Source organism: Salmo salar, chromosome ssa21 (genome assembly GCF_905237065.1).
Source record: "Salmo salar chromosome ssa21, Ssal_v3.1, whole genome shotgun sequence".
Taxonomy (NCBI): Eukaryota; Metazoa; Chordata; class Actinopteri; order Salmoniformes; family Salmonidae; genus Salmo; species Salmo salar.
Genome location: NC_059462.1, coordinates 10,247,649 through 10,271,934, shown reverse-complemented (window position 1 = coordinate 10,271,934; position 24,286 = coordinate 10,247,649). Strand labels below are relative to the sequence as shown.

The 24,286-nt window shown below is 42.5% G+C and overlaps 1 protein-coding gene across 1 annotated transcript in view; it reads left to right on the top strand.

Moving 5' to 3' along the window:
- LOC123729587 (inactive dipeptidyl peptidase 10-like) overlaps window positions 1-22,937 on the top strand; it is a 207,426-nt gene extending 184,489 nt beyond the window's left edge. The window contains exons 16-23 of the mRNA XM_045704877.1: window positions 7,393-7,514; window positions 7,620-7,667; window positions 16,588-16,657; window positions 17,400-17,594; window positions 17,725-17,779; window positions 17,940-18,039; window positions 18,613-18,671; window positions 22,803-22,937. Coding sequence (XP_045560833.1) covers window positions 7,393-7,514; window positions 7,620-7,667; window positions 16,588-16,657; window positions 17,400-17,594; window positions 17,725-17,779; window positions 17,940-18,039; window positions 18,613-18,671; window positions 22,803-22,937 — 784 coding nt within the window. The remainder of the gene's footprint in view (window positions 1-7,392; window positions 7,515-7,619; window positions 7,668-16,587; window positions 16,658-17,399; window positions 17,595-17,724; window positions 17,780-17,939; window positions 18,040-18,612; window positions 18,672-22,802) is intronic.
- The last annotated feature ends 1,349 nt before the right edge of the window (window positions 22,938-24,286 follow it).

Here is a 24,286-nt window from a genome sequence, read left to right as displayed (position 1 = left end):
CAGGGACGGGCCGGACAGGACTGTGGACACGCACTGGTGAACTGAAGCGTGGAGCCGGTTTAGCCACTCGTCCTGGCTGGATGCCCATCCTAGCACGGCATGTGCTGGGCATGTCCACCGGACGCACAGGGCTGTGCAGGCGCACTGGCGACACAGCGCGCAACTCCGCATCCCATGGCTCCTCCTCCAGATCTTCCCTCAGCAGGTCCTCAATCAACCGCCTCATCTTCGTCTCCTCCTCCGCCGTCATCCCCCACGAGAGCAGTGGTCTGGGCTCTTCCTCTGCCCTTCTGGACCACCCCATTAGCCCCCCCCAAAAAAAATTATTGGGGGTGTCTTCCGGGCCTCCTCGACCGCCGCCTGCGACTCCGTCCACCGGCTGGCATTACCTCCTCGACCTGGGAATCCTTCCGCCAGGGTCCTTTCCCCGACATGATCTCCTCCCAGGTCCAGAACTCCTTCCCCTCGCGAGCCCATCTCTCGCGCTCCTTATCCTCCCGCTGCTTGGTCCTGGTTTGGTGGGGTGTTCTGTAACGATCGTCGTCGGGTGATGAGGAAGCGGACCAAAGCGCAGCTGGGAGTGAACACATGTTTATTCTTCACACTGAAATAAACACGTACACAAAATCAAGAAAATGCCGATACGTTAACTGCTCAAAACACAAAGAGGCAACACCCCACAAACAGCGTGGGGGAAAAAAGGAACTTAAATGTGATCCCAATCAGAGACAACTAGCGACAGCTGTCTCTGATTGGGAATCCACAGAACCCAACATAGAAATAAACCCCATAGAGCCAACACAAGGCTATAACGCAAACATAGAAAACAAACCCAGGAAAAATACCCAACATGACACACCCTGACCCAAAATACCCGAGTTCACCTGGTCAGGGCGTGACATATGTCCTCCCTAAGCAATACAACACAGAGATTGTGGAAATTCTCTGTTCAGTGTTGCTGCCTGTCGAGGCAGAGATGACAGCTAGCATCCACCTGACCGGTGGGGAAGCTTGTCTCCATGCTAACGGTATACCAAAGCATATGTAAAACCAGCAGAGAGTGCAGGAAGTGAACCTGGGTCTCTGACGTGAAAGGCAAACACCCTACGCATTGAGCCAATAGGGTAAACCCTAAACTTGCTCTAGTGACAATTAAATTATACCATCTGTTAATGCATTTTCGTAGAATGAAAAATGCGTTGAAGGGGTCCTGGAAATCCAGAAAAGTCTGAGTATCCGGCTTGTCGCAATAGGATTCCTACTGCCACGGGGCGCCCGAACAAGGATGGGAAATCCTCCATTTGTAGTTGCAAACGGAGCCGCCAGGGCTGTGCACAGGTAGTGTAACGCAAAGGAGCACTATCCTGGCCATAGATCTTAAAGAGGAAGATGCTTGTCGCTTTTAACAGTCTGGGAATCAATCTGGACAGGTGAAAAGAGCAGGCACAGCCCTGGAGGTTGTAAACAGCCAGTGCTAGCGTGTCATGCGCACCCCAGGTTGCAACAATGCAGCAGAGGGGGCAGAGAGTGTGTCCCAGTAATGGAGAAGCCTCCTAATGAGTCCAAGGCATATGAGTAGAGTTATTTTTATTGAAAACCTAGCTCAGTCTTCTTGGACTGTCCCCCAACCCTGTGGCAAAGAATGTCTCCTTTTCTCTAACTGGCGCTGTGTAAGTGTTAAGGGTAGAGTAAGAATGGAGCATCGAGATGGAGTTTCGAGAAGGAGTTATTGTTAACGTCTCGGAAAAAGAGACCAAGGCGTAGTGGCAGGCACACAGGCCAACACTACACTGTTCCACTTCCTCAGAGAGAGGGTTCTCCATCAATTGAGCTGAGTTGCCGTAGGCTTGCCCCCCCGCTAAAAAAAAGCGTCTGTGCTGAGGGAGTTTTGTAGTGAGTCAAGATAGCATGCTCCCTTGGAAACCAAACACACAACCTGGGGGTGAACTGCCCTCAAGCAGCAGGAATCCACTTAAGAAAAGGGAGAGTGTTAGCAGGTTTTCTTGCCTCGCTCACCTTGGGTGATGGCACCCCTGGTAGCGTAACAAGGAGATGCTATTTGGATGAAAACAGTTCAAAGTAGGCTGAACCAAGTTTGGTAAAATACTGTAGCTGGTGCACGATCAAATATTGCATATTTCAAACTTAGTACTTAAATCACAAGAAAACACACTGTAGAATGAGTAGATCACTACATCAATAATATATATCATAACTCAGAACAGTAAATAAAATTAACTAGACATTTAACAAGCATTTCCCTTTTCAAAAACATTACAGGCTACGTAGACAGGCTCCTGGATTTCCTCTTCCAGGACATTACCCTTGATCCAGTGGGGGAAGCTGTGAGAGCTGTCCATTCTAGGACCCCTGTCTGCCCAGTGTGAGAGGCCTGAGCTGGATTTTTCTCCCGCTTCAATCTTAGGGCTGACTGAAGTCTGCTTGAAGCGGGGTACATTTCCTAAAGCCTAAGTAATTAACATTTATGTGATATGATATCACATTTTGTTACTTTTGTATAATTTTTTTCAAGCATTCGGACGAGAGATGAGTGTTAGAAATTGTATGAATCAACGGGACCTGGGTGGCCGGGTGACTATATTAGGCTTATGGCTGTAAATATACTGCTCAAAAAAATAAAGGGAAATCTTAAACAACACATCCTAGATCTGAATGAAAGAAATAATCTTATGAAATACTTTTTTCTTTACATAGTTGAATGTGCTGACAACAAAATCACACAAAAATAATCAATGGAAAACCAATTTATCAACCCATGGAGGTCTGGATTTGGAGTCACACTCAAAATTAAAGTGGAAAACCATACTACAGGTTGATCCAACTTTGATGTAATGTCCTTAAAACAAGTCAAAATGAGGCTCAGTAGGGTGTGTGGCCTCCACGTGCCTGTATGACCTCCCCACAACGCCTGGGCATGCTCGTGATGAGGTGGCGGATGGTCTCCTGAGGGATCTCCTCCCAGACCTGGACTAAAGCATCCGCCAACTCCTGGACAGTCTGTGGTGCAACGTGGCGTTGGTGGATGGAGCGAGACATGATGTCCCAGATGTGCTCAATTGGATTCAGGTCTGGGGAATGGGCAGGCCAGTCCATAGCATCAATGCCTTCCTCTTGCAGGAACTGCTGACACACTCCAGCCACATGAGGTCTGGCATTGTCTTGCATTAGGAGGAACCCAGGGCCAACCGCACCAGCATATGGTCTCACAAGGGGTCTGAGGATCTCATCTCGGTACCTAATGGCAGTCAGGCTACCTCTGGCGAGCACATGGAGGGCTGTGCGGCCCCCCAAAGAAATGCCACCCTACACCATGACTGACCCACCGCCAAACCGGTCATGCTGGAGGATGTTGCAGGCAGCAGAACGTTCTTCACGGCGTCTCCAGACTCTGTCACGTCTGTCACATGTGCTCAGTGTGAACCTGCTTTCATCTGTGAAGAGCACAGGGCGCCAGTGGCGAATTTGCCAATCTTGGTGTTCTCTGGCAAATGCCAAACGTCCTGCATGGTGTTGGGCTGTAAGCACAACCCCCACCTGTGGACGTCGGGCCCTCATACCACCCTCATGGAGTCTGTTTCTGACCGTTTGAGCAGACACATGCACATTTGTGGCCTGCTGGAGGTCATTTTGCAGGGCTCTGACAGTGCTCCTCCTGCTCCTCCTTGCACAAAGGCGGAGGTAGTGGTCCTGCTGCTGGGTTGTTGCCCTCCTACGGCCTCCTCCACGTCTCCTGATGTACTGGCCTGTCTCCTGGTAGCGCCTCCATGCTCTGGACACTACGCTGACAGACACAGTAAACCTTCTTGCCACAGCTCGTATTGATTTGCCATCCTGGATGAGCTGCACTACCTGAGCCACTTGTGTGGGTTGTAGACTCCGTCTCATGCTACCACTAGAGTGAAAGCACTGCCAGCATTCAAAAGTGACCAAAACATCAGCCAGAAAGCATAGGAACTGAGAAGTGGTCTGTGGTCCCCACCTGCAGAACCACTCCTTTATTGGGGGTGTCTTGCTAATTGCCTATTATTTCCACCTGTTGTCTATTCCATTTGCACAACAGCATGTGAAATTTATTGTCAATCAGTGTTGCTTCCTAAGTGGACAGTTTGATTTCACAGAAGTGTGATTGACTTGGAGTTACATTGTGTTGTTTAAGTGTTCCCTTTATTTCTTTGAGCAGTGTATATATTTTTGGGGTCAAATGATGTTTCGCCATTATTTGTCACCTTATTTCTCATGAGTGTTCATGTTCATCAATATTTCGGCTATGCTGGCCTATTTGTATTTGTATTTTTTTAATTAATTAATTCTGAACAAAATAAATACAATTCTGAACATATTGTAATGTGTGTCACATGTGTTGTAGACCAAGACGCAGCGGGAGAATATATACTCATCTTTTTATTGGTGAAGAAGGAAAACACAAATACATATACAGAAAAACAAACGAACTGGACAGTCTTGTCAGGCACACAGCTAAACAAACACAATCTCCCACAAAAAACCCATGAAAACAAACTGCTAATTATAGGACCCTCAATCAGAGGCAACAATAACCAGCTGCCTCCAATTGAAGGTCCAACCCCAATTAACTAAACAAAGAACTACAATAGACTAGATAGAACATTGAAAAATACTAACATAGAACATAGACTAACAAACCCCGGACCACATTAACCAAACACCCCTCTACCTAAATACATAGCCCAAACCACATGAAACAAACACCCCCTGCCACGTCCTGACCAAACTATAATAACAAAATAACCCCTATTACTGGTCAGGACGTGACAGTATGATGCTAATGCAGAGGCACCAATAAATTGTCCAGTACACTTATAGTAAACTGTTTTCATGTACATCCCCATATGTCCAAGGTGAGTCAGGCTTGACTAATTATTGTAAAGCAGTATATCAGTGAACTGTAGTTACAAAACAATAGAAATGCAATTGTGTATTGCTGCTCTTTGTCTGATATCCAACAGTCCATAACCAGCTCTGTTGACCATGAGAGCATTTTACAGAGAAAATGGGTTGAGGCATACTAGTTAGGCTCTGAATGACATGTGGCACATAGTTTACCTTGTCATCCCCGACCTCACCTTCCCCTGACACCACGTTGTCAGGGGCGGCAGGTGTCCTAGTGGTTAGAGCGTTGGGCCAGTAACTAAAAGGTTGCTGGATTGAATCCCCAAGCTGACAAGGTAAAAATCTGTTGTTATATGCCCCTGCCTGAACAAGGCAGTTAACCCACTGAATTTGTTCTTCGCTGACTTGCCTAGTTAAATAAAGGTAAAAAAAAGTTTTTAAAAAAAATCTATAACGTGGCCCATTGTTTACCTTCTTACCTGGCAACGACCACAAGGGCATTTCAAAGAGCTGTCAGGCAAGGCAAGCTCATGAATATAAGCTCCCTCCCACTCAGCCTGTTCTTTCAGGCTTCCTGATAGTTAGAGCTGAGAGAAATTCTGAGCATTTCAATGGCGTAAAAATATCATGGGTGATGTTTAAGTCATTCAAAGGCTAATTTTAATTGGGAAATAGGATGACTGTGTGGAACCTTTAACCAAAGTGCCCAAGTGTCTGAGGCTTTATACATTTTCTGGAAAATGGAGGCAGTAAATCGCTCTGTCATTCCAGGGAGAGAGGTAGCGGTAGTGTTAGCAACACGACTCGTGGGGTGGAGATGGTTGGCCATCAAGGGTTCCACCGTGGGGGGGTTGCAAAACCCAGATACCTCCATGTCCTGCATTTCCTGGCTAAGCGAGCCCCTAGCAATAATCTTGCTGGAAGAACGGGGTCTTCACCCTCTATCTCGGCCTTGAAGTCGAGGAGACCCAAGAGATGAATCCTTGTCATCCCCTACCTCGCCTTCCCCTGACACCACATTGTCAGACAGTGAGGGGAAGGAGTTTGGGGGGTAGAATTCGAGGTAGGTTTGAGACTCCTCCTCAAACCCGCTAAAGCAGAGAGAACAGTCTATGACTTGGGTGGTTGGAGTCTTTTGGGTCTTCCTCTGACACCACCTGGTATAGAGGTCCTGGATAGCAAGGAGCCGGCCCCAGTGATGTACTGTGGCGTACGCACTACCCTCTGTAGCGCCTTGCGGTCAGATACCAAGCAGTTGCCATACCAAGTGGTGCAGCCAGCAAGATGCTTGCAATGGTGCAGCTGTATAACTTTTTGAGGATCTGAGGGCCCATGTCAAATCTTTTCAGCCTCCTGGGGGGGAACAGGCATTGCCGTGCCGTCTTCATGACTGTGTGGATGTGTTTGGACCATGATATATCCTTAGTGATGTGCACACTGAGGAAGTTGAAGATCTCCACCCGCTCCACTTCTGCCACATTGATGTGAAAGGGGGCGGGCTCGGCCCTCCATTTCCTGTAGACCGTTTACTGTAGTTCACAAGCTCCTTTGTCTTGCTGATGTTACAGAATTGCTTGTGATGCAATTTTCCATAGTGAGACATTGAAATTAGTATTTGAAAGAGAAATCAACCAGTAGAAAAAGTTGAGGTTTCAGTACCCTGTTACTATGACCTCCTGCCCAATTCAAGCACTGAGTCTGCCTCTGTTTTGGGTGAAATTGGAATTGAAACGATGAATTACTTGTATCCCAACTGCTAATATTGTAAACCCATTCACAATGATCTTGTGTCCTGCAGCAACCTGTTTTGTAACATGATTTGCTATGAAACCGTGCCAGACAGAAACACACTCTGGTAATAGATAGTGAGACAGTTGTAAAAACATAATGGCGCTGAAGCACACACGTCAAACTTGCCAGTGACTTGATAAGCTGATTTAGCTAGCATGTCTGCTAGATAATTTGCCTGCTACATACTACTAGCTAGCTTCATTTACAAACACAGATGGAGCTAAGCTAGCTAACTAGCTAGTGATTTTTGGGCCCTGATAAACAGCGTGTAGCTTGTATTTGTATTTATTTATTATTTGTATTTATTAGCTTGTGCTTTATTTATGATAGTGTGACAGCTTTCCTGCGTAGCAGCAGACTTGATAACGTTAATGTATAACTACTCGTTAAATAAAGGTTAAATAAAGAAAAGATCCAAACTATCTTGAGGAAGTGGTGGTCTAGGGGCTATGTTGCTGCTACGGTGTCTCAGGAGCGATAAACAACAGTAACTGCCAAGATACGGTAACACACCCACATCAAACCACATCGAACCACACCCTCAAGACTGAAATCTCGTTTTTCTTAATTAGCAACAGAAAAACACATGGGGAATCGATAAGTTCAGTAGCTCTTTACAAATAGAAACTGTAGAGTAGAAAATAGAACAGATATCAACTCTGGACAAATATTTGTTTAGAGGTCAATATTTTCTGTTGTTTTTTCAATCAGGGTGTCGGCAATGGATCCATCTCAACGTGAATGCCTGACCTGCTCCCTGTTCAAACCACAGTGCTCCTACTATGATGCAGCCTTCAGCCCAGACTGTCAGTATGTCCTGCTGAACTGTAGAGGTAATAAATAGTTCAATATAGTTAATCAGAGTCCATTCAATCTCAACAAATGATTATAAATACTTACATGAACAAAATGTCTTATGCTTGGTCTCCTTTCTGCAGGTCCTGGCATACCCAGAAGTACCATTCACAAACTGAATGACATGAGCAGTAAGTACAAGAACATGAACAATTCAAACAACCATGATCATGGCACTGGGTGTATGCTGCTTGCTTGCATAAGAAATTAAGAACAGTGAGAAGAAAGGAAGAAAGGACATTTTTCAGCAGGTCAAGGTTTTTATAGTTTGTAGGAATACACCCGGATGCCCCTTAGTCTTTAAACTGCGTCAGTGGTTTGAAAAAATGTCACACAATACCCCATGACATACTCCACATTTTGTTGTTACAGCTTGAATCCAAAATGTATTTAATATTAATATTCTCTCTCCTATCTACGCACAATACCCCATAATGACAAAGTAAAAACACGTTTTTAGAAATTTTTGCTAATTCATTGAAAATAAAATACAGATATCTAATTTACACCCAGGAGTCAATACTTTGTAGAAACATCTTTGGCAGCTATTACAGCTGTACAATTTTCTGGGTAAGTCTCTAAGAGCTTTCCACACCTGGATTGTGCAACATTTGCCCAATATTCTGACAAATTGGTTGTTGATCATTGCCAGACAACCATTTTCATGTCTTGCCATAGATTTGTAAGTACACTGCTCAAAAAAATAAAGGGAACACTTAAACAACACAATGTAACTCCAAGTCAATCACACTTCTGTGAAATCAAACTGTCCACTTAGGAAGCAACACTGATTGACAATAAATTTCACATGCTGTTGTGCAAATGGAATAGACAACAGGTGGAAATTATAGGCAATTAGCAAGACACCCCCAATAAAGGAGTGGTTCTGCAGGTGGGGACCACAGACCACTTCTCAGTTCCTATGCTTCCTGGCTGATGTTTTGGTCATTTTTTAATGCTGGCGGTGCTTTCACTCTAGTGGTAGCATGAGACGGAGTCTACAACCCACACAAGTGGCTCAGGTAGTGCAGCTCATCCAGGATGGCACATCAATGCGAGCTGTGGCAAGAAGGTTTTCTGTGTCTGTCAGCATAGTGTCCAGAGCATAGAGGCGCTACCATGGAGACAGGCTAGTACATCAGGAGATGTGGAGGAGGCCATAGGAGGGCAACAACCCAGCAGCAAGACCGCTACCTCCGTCTTTGTGCAAGGAGGAGCAGGAGAAGCACTGCCAGAGCCCTGCAAAATGACCTCCAGCAGGCCACAAATGTGCATGTGTCTGCTCAAACGGTCAGAAACAGACTCCATGAGGGTGGTATGAGGGCCCGACATCCACAGGTGGGGGTTGTGCTTACAGCCCAACACCGTGCAGGACGTTTGGCATTTGCCAGAGAACACCAAGATTGGCAAATTCGCCACTGGCGCCCTGTGCTCTTCACAGATGAAAGCAGGTTCACACTGAGCACGTGACAGACGTGACAGAGTCTGGAGACGCCGTGGAGAACGTTCTGCTGTCTGCAACATCCTCCAGCATGACCGGTTTGGCGGTGCGTCAGTCATGGTGTGGGGTGGCATTTCTTTGGGGGGCCGCACAGCCCTCCATGTGCTCGCCAGAGGTAGCCTGACTGCCATTAGGTACCGAGATGAGATCCTCAGACCCCTTGTGAGACCATATGCTGGTGTGGTCGGCCCATGGTTCCTCATAATGCAAGACAATGCCAGACCTCATGTGGCTGGAGTGTGTCAGCAGTTCCTGCAAGAGGAAGGCATTGATGCTATGGACTGGCCCGCCCGTTCCCCAGACCTGAATCCAATTGAGCACATCTGGGACATCATGTCTCGCTCCATCCACCAACGCCACGTTGCACCACAGACTGTCCAGGAGTTGGCGGATGCTTTAGTCCAGGTCTGGGAGGAGATCCCTCAGGAGACCATCCGCCACCTCATCAGGAGCATGCCCAGGCATTGTAGGGAGGTCATACAGGCACGTGGAGGCCACACACACTACTGAGCCTCATTTTGACTTGTTTTAAGGACATTACATCAAGGTTGGATTAGCCTGTAGTGTGGTTTTCCACTTTAATTTTGAGTGTGACTCCAAATCCAGACCTCCATGGGTTGATAAATTGGATTTCCATTGATTATTTTTGTGTGATTTTGTTGTCAGCACATTCAACTATGTAAAGAAAAAAGTATTTAATAAAATTATTTCTTTCATTCAGATCTAGGATGTGCTGTTTAAGTGTTCCCTTTATTTTTTTGAGCAGTATATATATATATATATATATAAGTCAAAGCTGTAACTCGGGAACTTTCACTGTCTTCTTGGTAAGTACATTTAGTGTAGCTTTGGCCTTGTGTTTTAGGTTATTGTCCTGCTGAAAGGTGAGTTCATCTCCCAGTGTGGAAAGCAGACTGAACCAGGTTGTCTAGGATTTTACCTGTGCTTAGCTCCATTCAAGTTATTTTTTATCCTGAAAAACTCCCCAGTTCCGATTACAAGCATACCCATAACAGGATTCCGCCACCACTATGCTTTGCCACACTTTTTGCAGTATTACTTTTGTGCCTTGTTGCAAACAAGATTTATGTTTTGGAATATTTGTATTCTCTACAGGCTACCTTTTTTTACACTCTGTCAGTTAGGTTAGTATTGTGGAGTAACTACAATGTTGTTGATCCATCCTCATTTTTCTCCTATCATAGCCATTAAAGTCACTATTGGCCTCATGGTGAAATCCCTGAGCGGTTTCCTTCCTCTCCGGCAACTGAGTTAGGAAGGACGCCTCTATATTTGTATTGACTGGGTTTACTGATACATCATCCAAAGTGTAATTAATAACTTTACCATGCACAAAGGGATATTCAATGTCTGCTTTTTTTTTTTTTACCCATCTACCAATAGGTGCCCATTTTGCTAGTCATTGGAAAACCTCCATTGTCTTTGTGGTTGAATCTATGTTTGAAATTCACTGCTCGATTGAGGGACCTTACAGATAATTGTAAACTCCGGACTCTTCGCTGGCCATGGCAGAACACTGACATTCCTGTCTTGCAAGAGATCACGCACAGAATGAGCAGTATGGCTGGTGGCATTGTTATGCTGGAGGGTCATGTCAGGACGAGGCTGCAGGAAGGGTATCACATGAGGGAGGAGGATGTCTTCCCCGTAACCCACAGCGTTGAGATTGCCTGCAATGACAACAAGCTCAGTCCGATGATGCTGTGACACACTGCCCCAGACCATGACAGACCCTCCACCTCCAAATTGATCCCTCTCCAGAGTACAGGCCTCGGTGGAATGGTCATTCCTTAAATGATAAACGCGAATCTGACCATCACCCCTGGTGAGACATATTCACGACTCGTCAGTGAAGAGCACTTTTTGCCAGTCCTGTCTGGTCCAGCGACAGTGGGTTTGTGCCCATAGGCGACATTGTTGCCGGTGATATCTGGTGAGGAATTGCCTTTCAACAGGCCTACAAGCCCTCAGTCCAGCCTCCCTCAGCCTATTGCGGAGGGATTCTGAAAAAGGAACGTTTCTTTTTTTGCTGAGTTTATGTGTGGGGTATGACTCAGTCATTCAAAAATCCTGATAAACACTATTATTGCACACAGAGTGAGTCCATGCAACTTATATGACTTGTTAACCACATTTTTACTCTTGAACTTTTTTAGGCTTCCCAACTACTTCTCAGACAGGGTTCAGTGTGTCAAATCAGAAGGCCTGTTGTCTGGACCTCTGGCAGTCTCTATGGGGGTGCCACAGGGTTCAATTCTCAGTCCGACTCTTTTCTCTGTATACATCAATGATGTCGCTCTTGCTGCAGGTGATTCTCTGATCCACCTCTACGCAGACGACACCATTCTGTATACTTCTGCCTCTTCTTTGGACACTGTGTTAAACCTGTTGGGGTGTAGGGGGCAGTATTTTCACGGCCGGATGAAAAACGTACCCAAATTAAAATGGTTACTACTCTGGCCCAGAAACTAGAATATGTATATTATTAGTATATTTGGATAGAAAACACTCTGAAGTTTCTAAAACTGTTTGAATGGTGTCTGTGAGTATAACAGAACTCATATGGCAGGCAAAAACCTGAGAAAAATCCAACCAGGAAGTGGAAAGTCTGAGAATTGTAGTTCTTCTTTTGATTCTCTATCGAAACTACAGTTTCTGTGGGGTCACATTGCACTTCCTAAGGCTTCCATTGGCTGTCAACAGCCTTCAGAAAGTTCTTTCAGCATTCTCCTGTCACTGGGCAGATAATAGGAGCTCAGTCAATCAGTGGACTGCCTGTGGACAAAGGGATTGGATATGCGCGGTCCCGCGAGAGCGCCGTTCCTTCTTTTTCTTCTTGAATGAATATGCTATTGTCCGGTTGGAATATTATCGCAATTTTACGTTAAAAATACCATAAAGATTGATTTTAAACAGCGTTTGACATGCTTCTAAGTACGGTAATGGAACATTTTGACTTTGTCTCTGGTACCGCGCTCGCGTATTATGCTTTTGGATAAGTGATCTGTACGCACGAACAAAACAGAGGTATTTGGACATAAATATGGATTATTTCGAACAAAAACAACATTTCTTGTGGAAGTAGCAGTCCTGGGAGTGCATTCTGACGAAGATCAGCAAAGGTAAGAGCATATTTCTAATACTAATTCTGAGTTTAGGTGACCCTGAACTTGGCGGGTGTCTGTATAGCTTGCTGTGATTGCGAGCTATGTACTCAGAATATTGAAAAATGTGCTTTCTCCGTAAAGCTGTTTTAAAATCTGACAAAGCGGTTGCATCCAGGAGTAGTCTATCTATAATTCTTTAAATAATTGTTATCTATTTTGTCAACGTTTATGATGGGTATTTTTGTAAATTGATGTGCACATTCACCGGAGTTTTGGTGGGAATACATTTTCTAGCGTCCCACGTAGCCTATAGAAGTTAACCAACCTCCAGACGAGCTTCAATGTCATACAACTCTCCTTCCATGGCCTCCAACTGCTCTTACCTTCCCTGGGCTAGGTGGGATGCCGCTCACAGATCACTGCACCTGTGCATAGCCCATCTGTAAATAGCCCATCCAACTACCTCATCCCCATACTGTTATTTATTTAATTTATTTTGCACCTTTGCACTCCAGTATCTCTACTTGCACACTCATCTTCTGCACTCATCACTCCAGTGTTTAATTGCTATATTGTAATTATTTCACCACTATGGCCAATTTATTGCCTTACCTCCCTTATCCTACCTCATTTGCACACACTGTATATATACTTTTTCTATTGTATTATTGACTGTATGTTTGTTTATTCCATGTGTAACTATGTTGTTGTTTGTGTTGCGCTGCTTTGCTTTATCTTTGCCAGGTTGCAGTTGTAAATGAGAACTTGTTCTCAACTAGCATAAAGGTGAAATAAATTAAAAATTAAAAACAAAGGGGTTGAATACTTATTGATTGAAGACATTTCAGCTTTTCATTTTTCATTAATTTAGGAAAATTTGGGAAAACATCATTCCACCTTGACATTATGGGATAAAGTGTGTAGGCCAGTGACAAAACATCTATGTTTAATTTATTTTAAATTCAGGCTGTAACACAACAAAATGTGTAAAAGTCAAGGGGTGTGAATACTTTCTGAAGACGCTGTACGTGATCCACAATGCCCCACCATTCAACTGCAAATGCTCAACACTGACAATACAATACAACAGTAAATATACACTTGGACCAATTAAAGCATTATAAATCAGTTTAAATGAACACCAGTGTATACAAGGGCCTCAAGCAGTGAAGTTTTAGGCCTGCGTCCCAAATGGCTCTATGGGCCCTGGTGAAAAATAGTGCACTAAATAAGGAATAGGCTGCCATTTGAGACATACACTAGGATACTGCAGTAGATAAATGATCAACCTCTTCCTTCTCTGCAGGCACATTGCATGAGTGATGTTGATTAATTCACTCATTAAAGTTGCATCATTATATCCTCTGTGGGCCTACAACAAATGTATATCGCTGAATCAGTTTCCTAGCAATTTGATCCTCATTAAGCTAGATGTGGAGCTTGTACAGTCTTTAAATGCATCCTAAAGCAGCTGAGTGCATTGGGTGAGTGGGAGTGTTTGGAAAATGTGTATGAACATAGATATGGTAATGTGATTAATTAAAGGATCATGTTCTATCATATGATTTGATTATGCTGCTCATTTCAGTGATATGGGTTTCAATTTCAACCATAGATGTGTTTTTAGAATATCAGAACATTATAGCACATCATATAAATGCAAATACATTAAAAACATTATATGCAATTAGGAGTTTATGCAGATATGTAAACATAGTACTTTCTCATGACAATTTTAAGAGATCGTTTTTTGATGTGTCTGGTTAATCCAATTATTTGTTTATGTATTGTTCCTTCACTGTAAATAGAGAATTACATGTTGGAGAAGAACACAGCACTAAGTGATGCGCTGATATATAGGAATATACCTCGGAGAGACATCAGAACTCTACAAATCAACAACTTCGGTATGACATTCCCTTTATCATGAATTCTATCATCTTGACCATCATCTTCATAATCATATTTGGGATATAGGTTAACGCAAAAGACTGAAACATAAGTCGATCTCAGATCGATTTTCTGAGGCCAAGTTAACCTCCCGTTTCATGTAAGAAGGTCATGCCCATCATTCTTTTAGGGAAAGAGGATAATTTTGTACATGTATTAAACTGTGAATTTAACCAATTCATTCCCCTTGCATATGGGGTCCGGGGAGGAGTGAGAAGCTCAGTTCTGGTGACGTTTTAAAAGGACATTCTACTCCAAAATGTATGAAACTAAAATGAAGCTGACACCATCTAAAATATGTCCACCTCCAGAAGTTTGCTCAATAACATATTGGTAAAAATTGTTAAAATTATTTTAACATATTGGACCATGCATATATCCTGTACATGGTATATATTATGATTCCCCAACTGGAATGTTCATTGTTGGGTGTAAAAACACCAGGAAATCATCTCCAAGTGATTTTAATTTAAGAAATCTGTTCCCAAGTATTTTCACACATAATAGAGAGACACGTGGTCATATACAAATGGAAGGTTTGTATTGATTATGTTTTAGTCAAACATATGTTTGGGCTTCTTGCGTTCAATTTGCATTCTACACATTATTTGTAATTCCATTCCGGCCCTCTGGTCATTCGCTCAAGAAAGAAATCGGCTGAATTTAGTTGATGATCCCTGGTCTATATTATGTGCTATTAGCAATAATCATTATTACCTGTAGCCCAACTGATGCAGCATAGTGACTATAAAAGTTACATAGGCTGAAGCATGGGGTTTGTTCTTATGTATTTACCCAATTGGACACAATAAGTTGTGTCCAATGGGGTTTTGTTATAAATTATTATAAATATATAAATTATTATTAACTCAAAAGTATTATTTTGTTTCTATTACAAAGTATGTCATTGCTCCCTTCAGAGCTCTTTTGCGCAGCTGTTTCTAAACCAAGGTTTAAGACTCTGTAAATGTCACGGTTGTTGTCGGTGAATGAGGACCAAAACGCAGCAGGTACGTGAATGCTCATCTTGATTTTTAATTATCTTCAAAAATGAACATACAAAATAACAAAACCGAAAAACGAACAACTAACAAACAGTCTGGCAAAGCAAAGCTCAACACAGAACAATCACCCACAAATCACACATACAAACACACCCTAATATATGGGACTCTCAATCAAAGGCAGATAGACAACACCTGCCTTCAACTGAGAGTCCCAACCCCAATCAACCAAACATAGAAACACACACACTAGACTAACCATAGAATTAACTAAACATAAACCAAAACCCAGAAATACTAAATCAAACACCCTTTACACAAACACACCACCCCGAACCACATAAAACAAATACCCCCTGCCACGCCCTGACCAAACTACAAAACAATTAACCTTATATACTGGCCAGGACGTGACAGTAAAACTGAATTTGTAAAATGATGCCAGACGCACAATTGAAGTAGAGAAATAAATATGGTAGCAATGTAAAACTAGGATTCCCCTATTTCATAACAAGTTGCTCTCACAACTTTAATGCGCTTCGAGAGGAATATTTATCTCACATAGAACAAACAACAATAAGCCAACTAGGTAAATAGGTAAGCGAACAACAACATTACATGGCAAAAATAGTAGCACTGGAAAATTACATCCCTTACTCTGATCTCAAAAACGACCTCTCCAGAATCCATATGACCGAAATCAGTTGCAGTAACAGATAACTTTAACCCCTGTCTTTGGGCATCGTCATGATCATTACCATCATCCCCATCACCACTGTCATCGTAATCAAAGTTATAGTTGTTATCGTCATCATGAATCATCATCCTTATCCCTCTTGTGGTTCATCCACATGGAATAAAGGCACAGTTACAGGAAACATATGTTAGCTGTTGACATGTGCTACAGGTATGGTTTTTAGCTGTAGAGTGTGAGACATGGTCAGGGATAAACACAATTAATGGAACAGGTGCACAGCTGTGTGAGGTGATTGTGAATCAGCTCTGGAATGAGAAGCTTGCCAATCTACTGATCCAATTAAATGGGAAGGGTCACCATATGGTTTCTCCACTCCGGTCCATGTGTGCAATTAGACACAATGTGCTACATTTTGTTAAGGCTTCTGAATGGAGACTGTACCTCAATTTCTAGGCTTGCCTTTTGTCTATGTTTTTCCACCCTATTTTCCTCTTATGTCTTGATGTAATTCTGTCTGCAATGTAATCAGTTGCTAGGTCATTTGTTGAGCTACTGTATGTGATATGTAATTTGTCAAATCATGATTTCATGCAATCATACCAGGTTAACATATAAAGATTCTCTCAAGATTCTCATTGTAGAAATAAACATGATATGTTAAGATTCTGCATTTGGCAGGCTGATTGGTACTCAGCATAATCAATGTGCATTTTTATTGCCTGCATAATATGGACCGCTGAGGTGTAAGGGAATTGTGAATTTATTTTATAGCGCTCCGTCTGGAGCTGACCTTGCCAATAGATTTTGATGAGAACACTGCGCATCCACTTCTGCTGATCCTGTACGTATCCTTCCCCTTTACCAATTCTGCATCCTTATCTCGGAGTGTACTGTATGTCATTTCTTAAACCCTTATCTTTATCAATCCTTAGCTTCAGATTGAATATTGTATGAGAGCAATAGTGGAACCAAAGTTTCGGATCAGCATTTCTCCTGAGATGATTGAGGGATCAAGATAAAGATTATTGTCATTTATTATATCTCTTCAGGGATTTAGAAAATAAGTGTATTGTGCTTATCCAAATAGTGATTTCCTAAAAGCTCATATTTCTTTATCTGAGATATGGGATGAATGGTGTCTTCAAGTACTGTTGGAAATTTGGAAATCAGACATTCCGACATGGAAATAACCACTTAAAAGATGCTCCAAAGTTGGAAACTTTGCCCAGAATTTGTTAACCAAATGTATGATGTGAGATATTTCATCACTGACCTTTCACTTTTTCAAACACAGGATGATAAAATAAAGCCATTTACAACCTTAAAAATGTGAACAATGTAGCTAGTTTGACCATATTGTGAATGTTAGCAATCTAGCTAACTCATTATTAGCTAGCTTAGTTAGCTAGCTGATATGTCAGTGGTGAAGCATTCATAAACACTTGAACAGACTCATGTTGTATTTCCAACTTGACCAACTAGGAAATACGAGATTCCAAGGATCATTTGAACACGTAGAGAAGTCACTCATTTTAAAGCTTGTTGGTAAATTCAGTTTGACCAACTTTGATGGTGTTCCACAGTGACAGTGCACCTGGTGGCCATGCAGTGAGTGACCAGTTTGTTCTGGACTGGGACTCAGTTCTGGTCAGCTCAGATAACGTCATTGTGGCTCGTCTGGATGGCAGGGGGAGTAGGTTCCTGGGCCAGAGGGTTCTACATGAAGTCCATCAGCGTTTGGGAACTGTGGAGGTCCAGGACCAGATCACAGCAGTAGAGTATGTACTGGAGCATGATCTGAAAGCTATCACATGGGACTTAGTAGATACTTAGAAAACAATAGATTTGTGGGGAGTTGTTTCAATTGCATTTCAGAAATCTTTGACTTATACCCTCATATTTTATTAGGTACCTGACCAAGCTGCCATATGTAGATAAAAACAAGGTGGCAGTTTATGGAAAGGTAAAGAAGTGTAATTTATTATATTTGAAGATATATGCATTTGTGTATATATATTTTTGCTATAACCTTTCAAATCGTGTTGTCTTTAGTATTCTTACTTACATAGGTTTCTACCAACATTCGACATTGCATGTCCAATATGTTTTTCTGTTTTCCCCAGGCTTATGGGGGCTTCCTGAGCTCTCTTCTTCTCCTCTCCTCTGGCTCCATGTTCAAGTGTGGGGTTGCTGTCGCTCCCGTGACAGACTGGAGACTCTATGGTAATTTACCAGTCTAAGATAAATCCTTTCAGCGGCCATTCATTTAATACAGATTGTCAGGTCCTGCTCAATAGGGCTGAGGAGTTATACTGATGGCCATTTACTTAATACATCAGGGTCTGTCAAATACGGCAGGCAGATGTGACAATCATCCATTGACTTGGAATGTCCGGCCCCATCCACTAAGGCTGATGTATGTTGTTGACTATACCATTCATGTAAATGGTTAGGCCAGCATGCACTATTACTCTATAGATATATGGCAGGCACTGTGTCCTCCATATGGGAGGAAATAGTGTTTCCTACTACTTTAGAGCTACATTTGAATATCTTCATCACACAGTGGCATAAAGTTAATTTGATAGTACAGGGAATGCAGAGGTAATCATAAGGAAAAATATACCTGATTTCTGTCTATTCAATTACTGTAATCTTTTTCTCACTTTTCATTTCACCTGCATTTTGGATATTTCATTGACGGTATCAATCTCCATATTTCCTACCTGTCATTTTTCAAAGACTTAAGATGTTCACACATTTAAGTGTGATGTTTTGTGTTCTTTTTTTGTAAAGGTTCGGCCTTCACTGAGCGATACTTTGGATTCCCAGTCAAGGATGAGCATAAATACCAAGTATGATTGACTTTCCATGGTCTTTATGAAGAATATTGAGAGGTGGTGAAGGTGGAAGCACTTAGAAAATTCTAAATTTAATCTTGGCATAGCAACTGATTCAATAAACACCTGTTACAGTGCAATAGCCTCATATATATTGATTTTTCTCTCATGGCAAGACCCTTGTTAAAGTACAGCAATCTGTGCTTGAATGCATTTCTCTGTGAAATCTTTGAGAATACAACAGTGAACAAAAATATAAACACAACATGTAAAGTGTTGGTCCCATGTTTCATGAGCTGAAATAAATGATGCCAGAAATGTTCCATATGCACAAAATGCATTTTTCCATTTGCACAAAATTGTTTTTTACATCTCTGTTAGTGAGCATTTCTGTTTTGCCAAGATAATCCATCCACCTGACAGGTGTGACATATCAAGAAACTGATTAAACAGCATGATCATTACACATGTGCACCTTGCGCTGGGGACAATAAAAGGCCACTCTAAAATGTGCAGTTTTGTCACAAAAGCTACGGACAAGGAAAACAGTTGCATTTTATTGATGGCAATTTGAATACACAGAGATACCATGACGAGATACTGATGCCCGTTGCCGTGCAATTCATCTGCCACCATCCCCTCATGTTTCAGCATGATAATGCACAGCCCCATGTTGCAAGGATCTGTACACAATTCCTGGAAGCTATACATTTTCCAGTTCTTCCATGGCCTACATACGCAAACATTTCAACCATTGAGCATGTTTGGGATGCTCTGGATCGACGTGTACGACAGCTTGCTCCAATTCCCGCAAATATCCAGCAACTTCGCACAGCCCTTGAAGAGGAGTGGACAACATTCCACAGGCCTCAATCAACAGCCTGATCAACTCTATGCGAAGGAGATGTGTTGCACTGCATGAGGCAAATGGTGGTCACACCAGATACTGACTGGTTTTCTGATCCACTTCCCTACCTTTATTTTTAAGGTATCTGTGACCAACAGATGCATATGAACTGTAACTCAGTAAAATCTTTTAAATTCTTGCATTGCATTTATTTTTGTTCAATATAGTTTTTATTTATGTTTTCAGTTTCTCTCAGTTATATAACATTTGCATTGTGTCTCTAACAGCTCTCAAGACTGTTGACTAACATCACAGGCACAAGTCATCTGAGGTTTCTCATCATCCATGGAACAGCAGATGGTGAGTTCTAGTTCTTCTAGTAGCTATTCTAGACAGTGGTTGCACGCCATTGTTGGACTTCAAGGTGGAGCTCTTTGTAAGATTAATAAAAAAGATGGGAGACAATCAGTCATCTAATGAGTGTTTAATCTGTCAGACAGTTTGTAGGACAAACAATGGGCTTACTGTCGAAGTGTGTTCAGTAGAACTGATTGTTAGCCTTAAGTGGTGATTCAAAGATAGATGTTTCAGACTATTGTTTATGAAATTTGTACGGTATGAATGTCAGACACTAACAAAATCGAACTGAGCAGCACACGTTGCAATTCCATTGTTCAAAATTGCCTACAATAGTAATGTTGGATGAAATTGCCTGTCGAACAAGGACTTCAACGATTCACTTATTATTTCTCTTTCAGCCACTGTTCATTTTCAGCATTCCGCGGAGCTGGTGAAACTGCTGTCAATATCAAATGTTAACTACACTCTGCAGGTGACCAGTTATGTTCTCCGTTCCTATACCAAGTGTAATTGTGTGCCCTTGATAAAGGAGGCCTTAGTGATACATTTATAATTCAAGCTGGCCTCCTCCCTCGGTGTTGAATCATTTATTATTTCGAGTTTGAAAATGATTACCTGCTGCGTTGTGCCAAACCTGACTCGAGGAAAGTCTGTCTGATACATAAAAAAGGCCTACATTTAAAAGTAACTGGGAGAGGGTGAATTCAAGAAAGTAATAGTGGAGTGATAATGGGAAGAGGTCAAATAGAAGTATTTTCATCTAAGTCGTAATAATATGAGCTGTAAAGCTAGGGTGTTAGGGGACAACAATAAACGTTGGTTCTGGTGTTATACTTTGTGTTCATGAGAAGCTTCTCATGAACACAACACTTTATTTCATGAGGGTAGGACTTACCATTGCTGAGGTATCGTATTGTCGAGTTATCAGAAAAGGTCAACAGGGTCGCGGACAGATCAATGTTAATCCCTAGTCAATTCAACACGTTTTGTCCAATATCTCAAGTTAGGGAGGTCATATTGTTTTGACATTTTCAGGGTTGATGTAGAACACAGAAACTATTCAAATAAAATACAAAATTGTTACATTAAAATTCTATATTATGAAAATTGGGTACTTAATATGCAAATCAGGCAGTAATTAGGAATACATAATTACAGTAATTTATGCCCAATAATAAAAGGTAGGGGGGTCATATTATAACAAATCTTCATGCTTTATGCAAAACTAAGAGTTTGGAACAATTTGAAACAATTTCTGAAATTAGAATACACCTTTATGAAAATGTGATACTTAATACACACACTCACATACCTCCCCACCAACACACACAGCCTATCACAGACACACTTCTCAGTACCCCCACCACATCACACATAGCTAACACAGACACACACAGCCTAACACAGACACCCTTCTCAGTACCCCCACCACATCCCACATAGCTAACACAGACACACCCAGCCTAACACAGACACACACGACCTAACACAAACACACACAGTCTAACACAGACACTCTTCTCAGTACCCCCACCACATCACACATAGCTAACACAGACACACCCAGCCTAACAGACACACTTCTCAGTACCCCCACCACATCACACACAGCCTAACACACACACCCAGCCTAACACATACACCCAGCCTAACACCGACACACCCAGCCTAGCACAGACACACCAAGCCTAACACAGACACACACAACCTATCACAGACACACTTCTCAGTACCCCCACCACATCACACATAGCTAACACATACACCCAGCCTAACACCGACACACCCAGCCTAGCACAGACACACCAAGCCTAACACAGACACACACAACCTATCACAGACACACTTCTCAGTACCCCCACCACATCACACATAGCTAACACAGACACACCCAGCCTAACACAGACACACACAGCCTAACATAGATGCACACTTCTCACTAAATCTGAACTGTAACACAGAAGGCTACTAATCTAATAACATAGCTTACTTCTAAAGTAGGTTTACACTTGAGTTGGGATACATTGTAATGTTATTTTTGGTGTTGATGAGTTACTCTGGTGATGGGAGGATAAACTGCAGCAAATAATTTGCCTAGGCACAGTAGAGAAGGTGTGAGCCTCCCGCTAGCCAGCTGCACAGAAAGATAGATGGGACACATTTTCAATCACTGGTATTTACCTATGTTTTTTTTTTTAATCAATTGTAGGGTTTTAGCCACTGAATTCTATTAGTATATACTTGAAAGAATAAAAACATCAATCACAAAATTTGCAGCTGGTGCACAATACAGCCAACCCCGAGCGGGGCTGCATCTCGCCTGGCTCGTTGCCTCAGTGAACAGCATCAGGCACTCGCACACAGCTATCAAGCTAGCACTCGTCATGGAAATGGGGGTGGTGAAATGTGAATTTGGACCAATCCCTGACAACCTATACATCAAAACGTAGCTACGAAGCTCTACGTTGTAACCTGTTAGTTTTTTTTTGTCTCTGAAAACATCCGAATGACGGTAGCGAAGGAATAACGTTTTACCTAATATTTTATTCAAGAGATGTCAGATGATCGTGAAACACTCTCAGGACTTTCCCGTACTTCTTGGCAATACAATCTCACATCGATCTTACTGGTAGGTTAAGGAATACCTATAGCAAAGAGCCAATATAAACGTACCGATTTTGCAGGTTTCACAAAAAGAGCTATCCCACAGATTTGCTTTACATTTGGGCTCATATCACATAAATATCATAACTGCCACATGTTTTCAAAGGATTTATGTATTTTGATGACCACATTTTGGAAGTTTACTGCATTTTAAAATTTATATTCTCGCATCGTGTCCATTGTTTATCGCGTCACCTAACACCCTTAGTAAAGCTGCTCTGCTATAGAATTCAATATAACCATAATGAACAATTATTTATTTCTCTATTCCCTAGATTTTCCCAGATGAAGGCCACAACATTGACTCTTTGAAGAGTCGACAGTACATGCTGAACTCTGTCTTGACCTTCTTCAGGAAATGCTTCCTAGAGGAAATCCCTGAAGCTCCTCCTGTGTCTGAGGACGACTAGCATGACCATAACTCTGTTTTGTAGCAGATGTTGCTCCTGGAAAGCTGCTTGTCTGAGGAGCCACCAGTGAGAAGTGGTGAGATACGGCGAGACGATGTGGAGGAGAGAGGGGTCGGACAATGTTGCTGCGCTCTATGAAGGGTGAAGATAGACCAAGATGAGATTGAAGATGTATTTTTCCTGTAAATCTTCATCCCTAACTACAATGTTTTCAGACAAGATAGAACGACCAAAGGGGGCGGTGTTGCAATCTACTGCAGAGATAGCCTGCAGAGTTCTGTCCTGCTATCCAGGTCTGTACCCAAACAATTTGAACTTCTAGTTTTAAAAATCCACCTCTCCAAAAACAAGTCTCTCACCGTCGCCGCCTGCTATAGACCCCCCTCGGCCCCTAGCTGTGCTCTGGACACCATATGTGAACTGATTGCCCCCCATCTATCTTCAGAGCTCGTGCTACTAGGTGACCTAAACTGGGACACGCTTAACACCCCAGCCATCTTACAATCCAAGCTTGATGCCCTCAATCTCACACAAATTATTAATGAACCCACCAGGTACAACTCCAAAGCCGCAAACACTGGCACCCTCATAGATATCATCCTAACCAACGTGCCCTCTAAATACACCTCTGCTGTTTTCAACCAAGATCTCAGCGATCACTGCCTCATTGCCTGCACCCGTAATGGGTCAGCGGTCAAACGACCTCCACTCATCACTGTCAAACGCTCCCTGAAACATTTCAACGAGCAAGCCTTTCTAATCGACCTGGCCCTGGTATCCTGGAAGGATATTGACCTCATCCCGTCAGTAGAGGATGCCTGGTTATTTTTAAAAAAATGCCTTCCTCACCATCTTAATTAATTGTACAATTTATGCCACCCGCATATAAAAACCCTGAACACTGTCAGAAAGACCCGAATGTAAGATCATAATTTCTATGACTCACACAGTGGAGGAACATATTGCCTGTAGCCTACTGTACATGGTCCCACCTAGCCCATAGAGGTTAAATAAGCATGCCCCTTTCAAGAAATTTAGAACCAGGAACAGATATAGCCCTTGGTTCTCCCCAGACCTGACTGCCCTTAACCAACATAAAAATATCCTGTGGCGTTCTGCATTAGCATCGAACTGCCCCCGCGATATGCAACTTTTCAGGGAAGTTAGAAACCAATACACACAGGCAGTTAGAAACGCCAAGGCTAGCTTTTTCAAACAGAAATTTGCTTCCTGCAACTCAAACTCTAAAAACTTCTGGGACATTGTAAAGTCCATGGAGAATAAGAACACCTCCTCCCAACTGCCCACTGCACTGAGGATAGGAAACTCTGTCACCACCGATAAGCCCA